This window comes from Dermacentor variabilis, chromosome 3 (assembly GCF_050947875.1).
Source record: "Dermacentor variabilis isolate Ectoservices chromosome 3, ASM5094787v1, whole genome shotgun sequence".
Lineage (NCBI taxonomy): Eukaryota > Metazoa > Arthropoda > Arachnida > Ixodida > Ixodidae > Dermacentor > Dermacentor variabilis.
Genome location: NC_134570.1, coordinates 243602595 through 243617782, shown reverse-complemented (window position 1 = coordinate 243617782; position 15188 = coordinate 243602595). Strand labels below are relative to the sequence as shown.

Here is a 15188-nt window from a genome sequence, read left to right as displayed (position 1 = left end):
TTGGTTGAACGTTCTCTCAACAGACTGAGTGTATATTCTTAAAATACGAAATAATGAATTGCCTGGTTGATACATGTTTATTTTGATATGCGCAGCATGACCATGTAGAACTTTTCTCACTCCCTTCCTCGATTGTTGTGAGAGTCTCACTTACGCGTTTACTTAATAATATTTGCACTGCAAAAGTTCGCGCATCAATTGTCATGCGCATGAGACGTCCTTGTGCTTGAATTCATAATGTCATGGTGAAGTTTATAACCCACGTAAAAAGCACTGATTCATTTTTGTAACTATTTTTTTCTTTTCTTAATGAACTCGGAACCAGTGTCCTGAAAGTTCATTTCACTTGGAATACTTGGAACGTCGTTGGCGTTCTTGAAAGAACGCCAACGACGTTTACTTTCGCATTTGTTAGACTAGCGCAATACAACAAAGGAAGTAGGTTCGGCGAGATATAGTTGAACCTGGACGAATAATAGTGAACGTGATATCTGTGTCGCAAGAAGAAATAAAACTCCGCTAGGCAGTCCCCTAAAAAAGCTAAGCCTGTGAGGTTTGTCTGCTGCTTACTCTTCTTTACGTATACCTAGGCGTGCTTGTACACGTCGAAAAACACGTGACAGTATACGCGGATGGCTACTTCAGCAGCTGTTTTGATTAGGTTCTTAGCATTTCTCTCCTATACTCAATTATCAGAGAATCCCCGGTGCAGACATAAGGCCTGGAGTGTCGCAATTTACTTTGCGCGCTGTTTCTGCACACTGGCACCACTCCATACAGCAGTGCTACATACAAAAAAAAAAACAGGCGCTTTCCACAAGTGCACCATAAATTCATGATCAGGCAGTCTTAATATGAAAAAAAAAATGTTGAGCTAAATACTCTAAAAATATTGTTACGGGTGGATGAAGGAACAGAGAGGAAGAAGAAGATCGGAGACGCATATAGCCTAATTTCATCCAAATCTTGGCCAATCCCCCCACAGCGGGTGTGCGCCATCGCATAAGGAATACCATACCATACCATACCTGGCTGATGCGTGTGTTGGTGGTCAGCCATCTTAACAGCTCTGACTCCTCCTGTATATATACTGTAAATATAGTTTTCCTGTACTCGCGACATCTCCGTAACAATATTATGTAATTAACTGGAAGAGCTGGAATAAATTAGTGACAATCACCACAACAAAATCAATGTTAAAAGGTGATTGTAGAGGTAATGGCGTGTGGGCAGGAATTCATACGATGCCTGCACCGTTTGTCTCCTGCTTCATACAGTCCTCACCAACTCGGAGCGCAGAAAAAAACTTGGGGCAGGCGACTGGTGTGCGGAGACACCTTTTAGTTCTTTTGACAACTCAAATCGTGTTGAGCGGTGCTCTGTCCTCGCTTGACTTTTGGTTCATAACAAGCGTCAGATCTGCGACCACCTCCTTGTACACCAGGGGGTCGAGATTCTGTGCGAGCATGTAAAAAAGGAAGGCGTCGCCAGCGTCGGCGAACTGCGCCAATGTCCGCAGGTCTTCCGAGTTTAGCAGCGGGCTCCTCGACTTTAACACCTGGAAGCGCAACATGGGCACCGCGAGGATCACGAGCCGGCCCACAAACACCACCGTGGTGAGCACTAATAACGTCACGAACCAGAACCAGAGGAAAACGTACACTTTCTCGTTGACCACGTTCAGCGGCAAGATGCACAGGGAGTCGTGCCTCTGCACGTCTCCCGAAGAGCCGAAGGAGTGGAACACGCACTTGGTCATTCGCGGAAAGACGTAGATCATGGGGTCGCGCCTTTCCTCTTGGTCCGTGAGCGTGAACCGGACCACCTGGACGCCATAGTTCCAAAACTCGCCACCGAGAAACTTGTCGATAAAGAACATCTGGCCGACGACGTTGACAAAGCTGAGAAATTCGCAGAATATGTACTTGAGCGCGTACATCCTGTGGTGGCGCATGTGCCTGTGCAGGTATTCGGTGAGCACTCGTTTCTTGTGGCTGCGGTCCTTCTCCTCCATGATGGCGACGTGCATTCCCATCGTTATGACCTCGAGAAGGCCTCCTTCCCAGTTTTTCCACAGGTAGTACGGAATGTAGAAGAACACTGCTTGTAAGAACAGCGTGAACGCCACCCATTGGTAGTAGGCGGTGTAGCGGCGCTCTGCACCACCCGAGTTGTCGACGCCCGGGTGCGGAACGTCCAGCCCGACACGCTTGTCGAGCGCCGTTGGCATGGTGAAGGTTGAGTGGATCCAGCAGTACGTGTTGAGCACATCCATTGGGAAGTCGCTCGTCGGCGGCACACACTCGATCGGATCGCCCACATACTGGCGCGCCGAGACGAGCAGGCTGAAGGCGACGAGCAGCGACGACGTGACCAGCCAGTGGAGCCTGAAGACGCAGTTGTCGATGTGCACATGCCTCCGGCGCAGAAGCCGCCGAAGGCCGCCGAACAGGTTCACCAGGGACATCGCGCCACGCCGGGCTCATTCTTCCGCAGACTTTTTATCCTGGTCTCCGCACCTGGAACACAGGAGCGCCGGTCAAGGAACTGTCGCGGAAGCATCTCACATGCTCGAGCCGCGCCGCCGCCACCGACTCGGGTTCGTTGTGTTCGCCGACGACAGAGCGTGCCGGGCCCACCAAAAATAAACACGCGCCTGGCAGTGTCGCCCCCTCACCGTCGGGCCCACAACATTGGACTACGCCCAGGAATTACGCCGAGCGAGGCCGAGCCACGTGTCGCGGCGATGCTCGCAGCTTCTGCGGATCGGCGGTAGGCACCCCGCGACGGTACGCCAGGCGCATTCCTCGTCTCCCATTGTTCGGAGCTCATGCCTCATGCCTCTCGACAGACTGACGCCTCGCGGTTTCGTCTGCCACATTCTGTGGCTTGCTAGAAAATCAGCTTTCGCGATGAATGTATTGGGTCCTGAAGTGAAGTTGTGAGGCACATCTAAGAACCGCTTTTTACTGAACCACATGCTAAAGAACCCACTAGCCGATAATACCGAGGGTCGAATCGCGCTTTTACTTAGTAGCTTAACATTTTTTTTCTGACGTATATTGATGACGAGAAACGAGTAATGTGCTTATACTTGTAGGCTGCATAAACTCCAACTAAAATGTTACAGCAGTAGCGTTCGATATTAATACGTTAGTTTTCGTTACTGTCCGCGAACATTGCCGTTAGCCATTAAATGGTCAATTTGCTGTAGGAAAAGAAGCCAGCCTGTTATAAAGCCCCTTGAAATATTTTGCAGACTTTCACTCAAATGTAAGCAAACCATGCATGTGCTATCCAAAAGAACGTGAGCAAGCAGAAATACCAATATGCTTATTAGAAATGGTAGCCGTTGAGACTCCGCTTCTGGCTAAACATGAAACCCAGTTAGCCGACAGAGCTCATTAAGAAATACTTAGCTCTCGCTAAGAACCTCGGTGAGGCACGAAATTCCAGCCAGACTTTGATAGCTATGAATTTTCACTAAAGGAGCTTCATGATGCGTTTTCATTACATTTAAGTGCCTCAGCTCCTTCCGGGACCTTCGAGTGTTCCAAGATTTATTGAGCATGCCAACAGCCACGTAACTTAAAAATTCTTCTCCGTTACACATGACGGATGATGACGGTGACGATGCAATTCTTCATTATATCTTCTTCCTGAGTACCAAAGCGAGAAATCATGCTTGTTGTCATCCTGTTCGGTCACCCTAACCCGTGAACTTTTTCATACGCGGCAAGCTGCTAACACCGTCATTTCCATACACGTACAACCAAGCGGTTCTTTCATATAGCATTTGTCGAAATCAAACACGTGGTTCTTTGAAGTTAAAGCTAAATTCTTTTGTATGGTGGCCTGGCCTGTTCGTTTTCCCGTTTTTCCTCGTTATGGCGACATCAAATCAGTAGATTATCAGGTGCTCCTATTTAGAAATAGAAACACTTTTGGGGAGAAAAGCGAATTCAATGCCGAGCTCTGTGAATGGGAACGTTTATGGCGATAACCAACCGACAAAATAGTGCCACAGACTGCAACAAAAAAGCCATTTTGTGTGTCTCGAACAGTAGACTTCGCAGTTGAAGAAATTCTCGCTTTGGTTGGGACAGCACGCTGCTGTCGACTGCTGTGTAGACTTGCTCTATGCTAACATGATCTTCTCCTTCAACAGCTGTCTTTGCTTTTCGATGCACATATTGCTCCTTTGTAAGAATTTTAATGCAATATTGGACACGACAACTTTGATGTAAGAGCGTTGCTGCGTTTGAGTTAAGTTTTAGATTGCGCTGAGTTTATAAGGCGCATGCATACAGCCTTACACAAGCGGCTGAGACTGGGAATAACTGCATTACGGCAGCTTGAGTAGCTCCACATCCCCGTTTCACGATGACATGAATAGGAAAGTAATACGTGTGCGGATTGACACAATATGCATGTTCTACACATGAAAAGGCGTTAAGGGAGCGAAACACAAGCTACGTACGCGTTCAACACAGCGTGATGAATTTGGAGAGTGCATGTAAACTTGATTAGAAATTTTGAATTTGTTCAGTGTGCGCCATGGCGAGTGTGATAACGAAGCAGGCAGATCCCAAATATAGTTGCAGATAACCGAAGCAATGGAAATGTCACAATGACCACTACAGATTCTAAATAAAGGCGTCTTAAGCAATACCGTGTGCTGCCATATTGCTGAATGCTAATCGTATTACCTGTTGAAATAGAACTCATGCCAGAAGTCACCTTTTGTGCTGATAGTGTCCATAAATTATGAAAGATGTGTTTTCAGGTATGGACGGTGAAGACGGAGTGATGCAATTTCGCCTTAGCCCAATGAGGTATTCTTCGATGAACTCCTGTTTTTTATTGTCCATGGATTGCTCAATGAACACGGTTTGGGGAGACAGTGGATGTTACCGAAATCTTTGCAATGTGAGGCCAGATGGCTGCCCTGGCCAACCCTAATGTTTAGCCTATGTTGGCGCGCCGAGTCATTAAAATATTGCCCTGTCTGACTGTTTATAATCTTTGCCGCAGCTGAGTGGAAATAAACCAACTACTCCAAGCGCATGTTCAGTGAATGGTGTCGCCTGTTTCAAGGCAGTAGCGTAGCCAGAAGCTTTTCTTCCAGACGGGGCGTAGGGGGCGATCTAGTACTTGACCTGGAGGGTGGGGGGGCAAGGGGCAAGGCTGCTGTTGCCGCTCGTGGTTTTATGCGAGATACACAGAAAGCTTCGAGGGTCGTCGAAACGTTTGTCAGATGCGAGTTTTGACTTGCCTGCAGCACTGACGAAGCATTGACGAAGCATTGAAGCATTGCCTGCAGCATTGACGTCTAGTTTGCAAGGAGGCGGAGTGGTGTTTCATTTTGCGAAAGCATCCCTCTCTCACTTTTACTTTATGAGGGAGTAGTCTCTTTCTAGACATTTTATTTGCCTGTTTACATTAGCTGAAGAGTTACTCGAAAAACCAATGCTCTCCCTAACATGCAATGGTATCTCAAAGGCTACGGCATTCGGCTGGTAATTACAAGGCCGGGGTTCGACTCCCGGCCCCACATTTTGATGGCGGTGGAGAGCGAAAATCACTCGTGTGGCCAGCTTTGTTTCTACGCAATAGAAACCGTGGATGGTCAAAATTAATTCGGTGCCCAGCACAACAGTGCCCCTCCCGGCCAGTCTCTTACTTTGGGCCATAAAGTGAAATATTTCCATTTTTGTTGCTGTTTTTGAAGCCCGGCTTGATCTTACTTCAGTAATAATATTTGAAGTACTATGCAGCACAGCGATGACTAGGTTACAAAGACTAGTGCACTTTTGCGCTTTGTATGAATTTTTTCTTCCTTCCAGTACGTGAAATTAGCAGTACAGTCCATTTTTAAACATTCGTAAGTGCATAAACATTCGTAAGTGCATAAAAGCGTTTCGTTCCGTTGAACACACTTCTTTAGGTGAGACGAGTCTGTCTGCTACCTCAATGTGACACAGCGCAGCCCTTTACTGTGAACAGCTGATATGTATTGAGGAAGCAATCGAAAGGAAGCTGGCACACCAGTGCCAAGGTGTCCATGCTTAAAGTGACTAGGCAATACCTAGCTCACAATTTATAAAACGACTAAATGAGCCGCACAAGTGTTGAACGAGCAAATTATACATCCCGTCTATTTCCTGGATATCCACACTTCTGATTACCTCCTGAATAGACTTACTCGAATATATAAATATTTTTCAAACTTTTAACACACCAGAAAGATTTGAAGACGAACCTTTGTGACATCGCGAGGATGGGGGATTGGGGGGGATGCCACCAGCTCGTTTAATTCAAAGGGGATTTTCCACCATCACCAGCATCAACATAATCATCGCTTCTCCTCGCCCCTGCGGAATGCATTGTACAGATCAGTCTTGGGCAATGGAGTAGCGCCCTATGTTTTTTGAAAACTTCTTTTCCATGAAAACCCGCAAGTCTTTAAATGTGAGGTATTTTTCTCCGAGTCAGCGCAATTCTTAACATGTTTTCCTGCGATTTCGCGATTTGATCCCGAAGATTGTGCAGGCTAAAGTTCGTTCGTTCGTTCGTTCGTTCGTTCGTTCGTTCGTTCGTTCGTTCGTTCGTTCGTTCGTTCGTTCGTTCGTTCGCTCGCTCGCTCGTTCGTTCGTTCGTTCGTTCGTTCGTTCGTTCGTTCGTTCGCTCGCTCGCTCGCTCGTTCGTTCGTTCGTTCGTTCGTTCGTTCGTTCGTTCGTTCGTTCGTTCGTTCGTTCGTTCGTTCGTTCGTTCGTTCGTTCGTTCGTTCGTTCGTTCGTTCGATCGATCGTTCGTTCGTTCGTTCGTTCGTTCGTTCGTTCGTTCGTTCGTTCGTTCGTTCGTTCGTTCGTTCGTTCGTTCGTTCGTTCGTTCGTTCGTTCGTTCGATCGATCGATCGATCGATCGATCGATGTCTTAAAACTGGCCAATAAGAAAACGACAAAGCGTGCCTGGGGCTGCTAGGGCCCCGCCGGCTAGACGCCGCGTAGGCGTCTCGTGCTGTAACCAATCTCGCAATGTTTCGCATTACGTAAATGTCAACTACAGTTGAGTCTTGAAAGTTGTCTTTTCCGTCTCCTTTGAGTTTTTGACATTAAAGGCAACCCCAGACGTATGAAATCCGGGATTTTACATGCCAAAACCACGATTTGCTTATTATGCACGCGTAGTGGGGGACTCCAGATTAATTTTGACGTGTGTCCAATGCACGGTACACGAGCGTTTTTCAATTTCGCCACCATGGAAATGTGGCCGTCGTGGCTGGGATTCGATCCCCCGAACTCGTACTTAGCTTCGCAACACCATAGCCGCTTAGCCACCACGGCGAGTGCATGCCTAGACGCCTGAAGAGTTAAAAACGAGGAAGGCGGAATAAGTTAGCTAGATCATTCTGTAATAATTTATTTTCCTCCTTCTATTCCTCCTTACCCTTATCCACAATGTAAGGTATGAACATGAAAGCTCGTGTGGTTGACCTCCCTGCCTTTCCTGTCTTTGTTTGCTCACTCGCTCTGGCGGAATATGTTAGTTTGTCACATACAAAAATGGCATGAAATTGTGCACCAGCATAACAAAAAAATTGATTTGCAGAAGTACAACAGTTAAGTGAATTGACTTACGGTCATACAACAGCCCTTTGCTTTGAGAGCTAATGTTCCTGTATGCCATTATAACTGTGGGGTGCGTTGGTTTTGCGTTTATGCGTCTATCGTGTACCGTCTAGCCACGGTCATAAGCGACTGTGCTTATGAGGACTGTGTACTGCAATCTAAACAAGATTGGCTGTAGTTATAGAGAACTAGCAGATGCCGTGGTTTCTGTCGCCAAAACAGTCTTGCCAACTGGGCTGGGTGCCTGCATAGGCCACGCAGGAGCTGATGATGTCGTCACATATTTTTGTGCGTAGTCAATTGTTTCGGCAATGCTGCCTCCATGTTAAGTGAAACGCAACGTCACATGTCGTGGTGATGCTGCTTGGCGAATGCATTCAGATGAGCCGGCCACAACTGTCGATAGCCGCGTGATAGAGTGTTAGGGCCATAGGCCGGAATAGTGCACAAGGATTGACATGTAATTGGAGCATCCACTTCAGCGGCAGCTTTTACTCGGAAAAGCCCGACCACATTGCATTAGGTCGCCCACTTATTAGTCTCCGACTAGTACACTGGAATGCCAAGGCGTCACAGTTATGCAGCCCGGAGCTGAGCGTACTTTTGGCTTAACTATTACAAGCGCATTCTTCACGTCTGTTCTCATTCGTTTGGATTCGATAATACTGCTGTGCGACAAATATCCATAAAATACACAACATGTCAACTTAAATACATGCAAAGGTCTCCCACATATCGAAATATCTCGTGTTTTTCTCAGCTTGACTCTCAGATGACCTAACAGCCAAGTAACTTCTTAATATTTTTTTTACTGCGTCAGTGTTAGCATTTCAAAATCCTTGCTGTTTCCCAAACATGTAAGCACGTATAACATCTTTCACTGCCATGCGTTGCCGAAATACATCGGCCTTTCGGCAACAGGCGGGAATAAAAACCACGACTTTTGCATAACGTGTGCATTGCCTAGCAACTAAACAACAGCGAAGGCTCTCACTTCCTCGTTCCCTTCATTGTTTTTATATTTGCATGCGATTAGCACTGTTTCCTACTTTGGGCGATTCGAACCCCTTTCTAACCACTTACGCCAACCCAGTGACCCAAGCCGTCTACTAGCTTGGTCCACTATCAGTACGTATTCGCTGCCATGGTGCCGTTGTGGTCGTTCCATCGTTGTCATTCCAGCTTCGTCATCCTATCCTCGTCATACCCTTTTCGTCACGCGATCATCGACATGCAAGTGTCGTTATCCCGTTGTCCTCAAGCCACTGTCATCATGCTCTTCTCGTTCATCATCATCATTCCAATACCGTGATGCCATCGTCATCATACTACCTTCGCCCTTCCATCGACATCATTCCTTCTTTGTCATTTTATCGTCATCATGTCGACCAAGGCGAGGGTGATAACGAAGTAGGCAGATCCTGAAGACAGTGTGAGCTGCATATAACCGAAGCAATGGAAATGTCAGAATGACCACCGCAGGTTCTGAGTAAAGGCGTCTTCAGCAATGCCGCGTGTCGCTTCATTGCTGAATGCTAATCGTGTTGACGTCGGCAGTCATCGCGCGATGGGCTCTGCCGCCATTTTTCTAGTGAAGCAAAGGCAGCGCTAAGTGACAAATTTTTCTTTAATGTAACTAGTACAAAAATGATGACCACACAGCGTGTTAAACAATTGATGTTTCAAAAGTTTAAAAGTATTATATACAAAAAAAAACATCACCGCACAAGCACTCCGTTCAGATAGTTATCCAGCGATGCTGAAAGGTGCGGCCCCATTGTTTATCACTGGGTTAATCCAGACGGTTCATTAAACGACGGCTTGGCAGGCTGCCGGAACCATCGGTACGCAGTTGCTGCTCGCGCTCGGCTGCACGAGCCTATTCTTATGCCAGAGCTGCAGCATCGGCCCGGCGTAGACGAGCTCGCTCCCGGTTCTGCTCGCGGCGTTGCTTATCGAAAGCTGCCTACAGCTCAGGAGTATGTATGGCGCGTAGCCTACCGATTTCATAGCCCGAGAGAAACTGCTGCGCGCGCTCGGCTGCGATGGAGAGCGACGACGTCAGTACTGGTGCAGCTAATCCAACACCACCTAGATAGCACAAGGCCTTTTCACTCCAATCTGTAGCGTCATGTTACCTGGCCCGACTGGCATGGAATCTAATGGGAATGCTCCCGAGTAGGCAACAGTGATTTTGACGTCACCGCTTTCATGACGCCAGGGGCGCTATTCTGGACACGCATGGCGGCTACACGGCTGCCATTATCCGCCACGTTTACTCTCTGATTGGCTGTCGAGAGGTCACGTGTTTTGAAATTTGTGCCGGGAAGCGGAAGTATTGCAAAATGCAATTTTGCGTTTTCATCAAGATGACGAAACGTGACGTGGAGCTGCAAATTTTATGGACTAATACATTTTTTTGGTCCTTGGCAGCTATATTGCGATGTTAGCGCTTCAAAAAGAATGTGAGCGGTAGCATGCACATCCACTGCAATGCATGTGCGAATGCGCGAATATGTGGTGGCCATCCAACATATGCGCCATGCCAGCTTGCTGATTGGCTGGAGGAATATTTCGTGAGGAGCGTCACAGGAACGGCTGTTTCGTAAACGTCATTATGACGATGCGTGACGTTGCGCTGGGCCGCCATTGCTGAGATTTTCCGCCATAATTTTTGCTGCGATGAGCCGCGCGAATTATGCTAATGAGCAGCCATATGCAATGGCAGCCGAGAGGAATGCGTATCGCCACATTTTCCTCCGTCGTTTGGCGCCACGAAAATCTTTTGTTCGTAACGCATGCTCATAGTATTTGCATCGCTCTCGGGTGGTGTTGGCATTTGTGTTTGGGGCCATCATTATTTAAAAGGACGCGTTTATAGGAAATAATATTGGTTGAACATAGCAAGCTTTCGGCAATGTTGTCCACTTTTCACTGCTGCATTTGTATTGTAATCAAGATTAATGCCTTTTCGCACAATCAAAAGGTATGACAACGGCCTCTTTCTAATTTATAAAAAGAAATGTACGCGAGGCGGTGCCTTGAAGTTTCCTCCCGCGGTGCGAGTAACCAGCGAAATGAACAAGAGATTGCAGCGCCGGCGCTTGCGTCGCGCTAGTGGATATCTCTGGCACCCGCAACACTATCGGTGATATTCGGCCGTTTCGCAGCAAGCCGAGTCGGGCTGAGTCACTTTCGTTTCACGAGATAGCGATAACGTGGCCTAGAACGTGCGCGCATCACTACTGGTGTGTCGCGTATGTTGTCTCAAGCAAGAAAACAAGCGCGTTGGCACCAACATGCGATGACTCATTCCATTTTCCGGGGACACGCATCCTAGCTGTTGAAGCAGACGACGGCTTGTACGCAGCAGACGACGGAAGCGAGAAGCGTTTTCGACGGAATGATCATACGCTTTGAGATAGCTGCTTTATTTTTACTGCGGAGGAAAAGTGTTTTGCTTTACCGATAACGCTACATTCAGTGCCTTCATTTCAGTTTCTTAGGCGCAACGTCAAGTTGCATTCACGTTACGTAAGCAAAACGGGGCCACCAGCGCCACCTTGTTTGCGTCGCGCCTACGTCACGCATCGAAGAAAATGGCGGAATGTCCAGAATAGCGCTCCAGCCTTGACAATGGAAATTTCTAGCCAGGTAAAGTTTCGTCATGGATCGTAGTAAACAAGCCTTGTGCTATCTAGGTGGTGTTGGCTAATCGGGTGCCTCTCTTGCTCTATTTTTTTTTCACGCATGCACATGGGGTTGCGCCGAAGGAGTATTCGGCCTACAGGCGACCGACGGACCGACGAACGGACGAATGGACGAATCGGCTAGCCATATACAGCTGCGGTGTAAAAGCAGGATGTAAGTGTCTCAGCTGTGCATCTTTGCGCTGCTTAGCAAAGGGTGGCTTTTCTTATGAGATACCTGCAGGCACGTGAATGTTATTGAAACCGGCAACCTTTATATTGATGTGCTCATGAGTTATTTGTGTGCCTGATGCGCAGTCTGTATAAAGTATCTTGTATTTTAATATCAATACTACTTTAAAGTTCAGCGCCCGTTTGGAGTTACCTGTAGTATGTGTTCCTGTCCTTAGCACTGTTCGAACTCTGTCAACGTCTGTCTCCATTATCCCTGACAGTGGTAAGAAGAACGTAATTTCTTTCGCCACTTTGCCCACCGAGAAAATAGATGCGGCGCGGCTGTGCATTAACCGCGCGAAATCCTTACTGCACGCACATGTAGCGGAGCTGGCCTCGCATAAGCGAGCATTGTTGGTTGCAAGTCTTTATGGCTGGGGGCCATTTCCGAAAGATAGCCGCATACAGTCTAAAATACTCATCAACGTGAACCGTTGCAGGACGCGAGTGCATCTTGTGTTCATACTAATGCGAACACGGGGTGCGGGCATGGTCTACTAGTGAGGCCCGCAAAGACCCATTCACAATGGGCAAAAAGTTGTTCAGCTCTGTCTCCAACAAGAAGTGAAAAGTGTTGTCGCCGGTCCTTTCCCAATATAACGATTCCTTCCGATATTCCTTCCCGATACGATATTCCTTCCCACGATCAGTCAATTTTTAGGGAGCACGTTATCGAAGATTTCAAGGCCAACAGATGGGCAATACTATGTCATACTAAAAAAAAAAGAAAACTTTTTGGCAACATGGTGGCGATCGTAGAAGTTTTTTGCTGTAGTTTCCTTGTCGTTTCCAAGGCCCTTTATGCTCGCAAACTATGATTGTCGCAAGATGCTTCTTTATATCTTGCTTCCATAGCAAACTGAGACAAAATGTCTCAAAATAATTGCATTGCCGATTTGAGCGTGCATGCCTCAGTTTCATTACTCATTCCAATACAAACCGCTGCCATGCATAGGTAGCAGTTCGCTGCTGATGTCCGAGCGGAATGTGTCAAAGCTCACACGGGGGAGATCGTTTCGTACAGAAGAGGCGAAGAAAGCACTCGTTGCAGCAACACACTGCAGTATGAAAGGGTAGAAGCAGAAAATTACAAGTATAGAAAACTTGCAAAATAAGTTACAAGGTAATAGAAGCGCAGCCTCATGGCATGCAGCCGGTGCCTCGTAAATAAAATAAACCGAAGAAAGTGGCTCGTTGTTTTCTAGCACTCTTCCATTAGAAGCGTGTTAAAAAAGTTTGAAGTATATCTTTTGTAGCCACCATTTAGTCACTCGTTTTTGTTACGGGAAGCTGTCATACTAAGAAAAATCTTTTCTGATGACGATATAGCTATTTATCAACATGTTGTGAAACATTTTGATCAGCTCTGCCAAGGGGTGATTGTCCAGCTTTTCGAGCACTTGCCATATCGTAATGGGAACAGCCACAGGGTGGTGCTTGATTGTCTCTTGGCAGTCACAGATATCGCAAGCAGGGCGTCATTCCACTGCGAATGTAATAGGCGTTCGTGAATGACACGCCGAACCACAGGCGGCTCAGAAGTGCTGCTTCCGCACATGGCAACCGTGATGGAAGAACAAGTTCGAGATGTGGATTCAATCTGTGGAGACGTGTGTTGGTGCATTCACTGGTGTTCCGCGAAGTCTGTGTAAACTAGCGTGCGAGGGAGCGAAGCCTCGTGCATGCATCCGTTCTTGACAGTGGTATCGGTATAATATGGTCACCGTCGATCGTGAGCAGATTCGGCCCGGTCATCCCCAGTGTGATTTCCAGAGATTCCGTAGTGACCAGGCATCCACTGGTAGATGATGTAGTGCACCTTATCGATTGCGTGATGAAGAAGAAGTCGGATATCTGCGAATAAATGCACGTTATATCCGTGGTTGAAAGAGTACAATAGACATTGGAGAGCTGCCTTCGAGTCAGAAAAGATCGGTCTTGTCTGTGGTGATTCATGGCCAATAAACTCCAGAGCGGCACGACAGCTGCGAGTTCTGCAGACGTCGATGACGTAATCCGAGGCGTCTTGAATTGGATGATGGCAGATTTCGCGGGAATTGCCACTCCTCCAGCCGAATTTTTAAAGGAGACAGAAGCGATCGTGCAAACGTGGATGCGTTCTCTGTGCTTCTCATGCAGATATAAAGGTACGGTTTGTTTTAGGACGAAAAACGGCATCACCGTTTTCTTTCAGAACGGACAGTCTTGGAAGGTTTACATGAACTCTCGTCGCGCCGAAAGTCGGTCAAGGCTTTGTTGACCTTTTTACGTGGCAGTGGTCTAGTAGAAAGACTATAATGATCCCATCCCATCCCTTTTTTTTTCACGTTTTTTCTTTTTCTCCCCGCTCTTCTTACCGTCTTTACTTCCCTTTCCCTTCAACTAGTGCAAGGTAGCAACCTCCAAACCTCTCTCTCATTTGCATCTCTCCCTCTCTGTCTCGGTTCTTTGTGAGGCTTATACCGCGTGAAAAGACAAGGACGAAAGGAAGGCGCCCTTATCTTTTTCCGCGCTATAAGCCTCCCGATGTCTTAGCAACAAGCTCAAATCACTGCATTACAGCTCTTCTTTGCGATGCCGAGGATGACAAGAAGGCCTTTGAGTGGAGGCTGGCACCACTAGATTAGCTGTTGAAAAACATGTTCCTCACGGAGGAATAGCTAGGCAGTATATTTGTTCATCCAAGCAGCAATGGTCGCATTTGTGAGAGCTCATTATGACATAGTAGGTATAATTTATCAAACTCATGCTGGTATTCATCATGAGAAAGTGTGCACTTTGTTGCAGAAATTTGTTTCCGTGCGCCCTTGCGCTAAACGCTTGGAAATGTCTTAAAGAGATTCGGGCAGCCAAACATAGAGGTGCCTAACGCCTTCGACCGCGGCGGTAAAGGTCCGTCTCCACAAAAATCGCAAGCGCAGGAACCCCAATGGTCTAAGAGTGCGGCGTGCTCGCGTGGCGCAGGGCAGTCTCGGGGGCCTTGCTTCTGTCGTCATACACATGCTCGCGTCGTACGCAATTTTTCGCCTTATACAAACACGTTGAATAATCTGATAACACTTAGCCGAACACAAAAGGATGCCGAGGAGCAAGTTACCTGTAACATGCTACGCGTGACATCGATTCTCGAGGTACACAGCATCTACATACTTATTGTGTAGTGTGAGGCGATTTCACAGTATTCTTGTTAAATTGGGAGAGCTTTGGAAATCGGAATAGAAAGCCAGCGGAAAAATAAAATACTCGTAAGGTAGTGAAGGATCAGAACGGCCGCGTTGGAATACTGGAAGAACCTATATCCCATCTTTTACGTCAACTCGGATCTGGCTTCCGTTTCCACACGGATGTTAAGTAACCGTCAAACATCAAATGACCTGTCAAGCCGTTCCTTCACATTTCCTGCGTAGGGATGCTTGTAGAAAATCTGTTTGTGCATTCCTCCCGATGTGAACAGTCGTTAAAGTGGAGGGATGGTGGACCTATGTTTGATTATGGAGATATATAGAATACTTTATAAGCAGTCAGCTGTAACTCGGTTCTCTCACAACGTTTTCAGCAGGCACAAATATTTTTGGACAGTAATTCCGCTGTGGACTATTGCTTGTCTCTTGCCGAGCATGTGATTCAAACACCG

At 47.1% G+C, this 15188-nt stretch overlaps 1 protein-coding gene across 2 annotated transcripts in view; it reads right to left on the bottom strand.

The window, feature by feature from the left end:
- Positions 1-332: 332 nt before the first annotated feature.
- The window catches only part of LOC142576766 (innexin inx2-like), a 199959-nt gene continuing 185103 nt past the window's right edge, over positions 333-15188 (bottom strand). For both annotated transcript variants that reach the window (XM_075687044.1, XM_075687045.1), the window contains exon 3: positions 333-2519. In XM_075687044.1, coding sequence (XP_075543159.1) covers positions 1358-2467 — 1110 coding nt within the window. In that variant the 5' untranslated portion in view covers positions 2468-2519 and the 3' untranslated portion in view covers positions 333-1357. The remainder of the gene's footprint in view (positions 2520-15188) is intronic.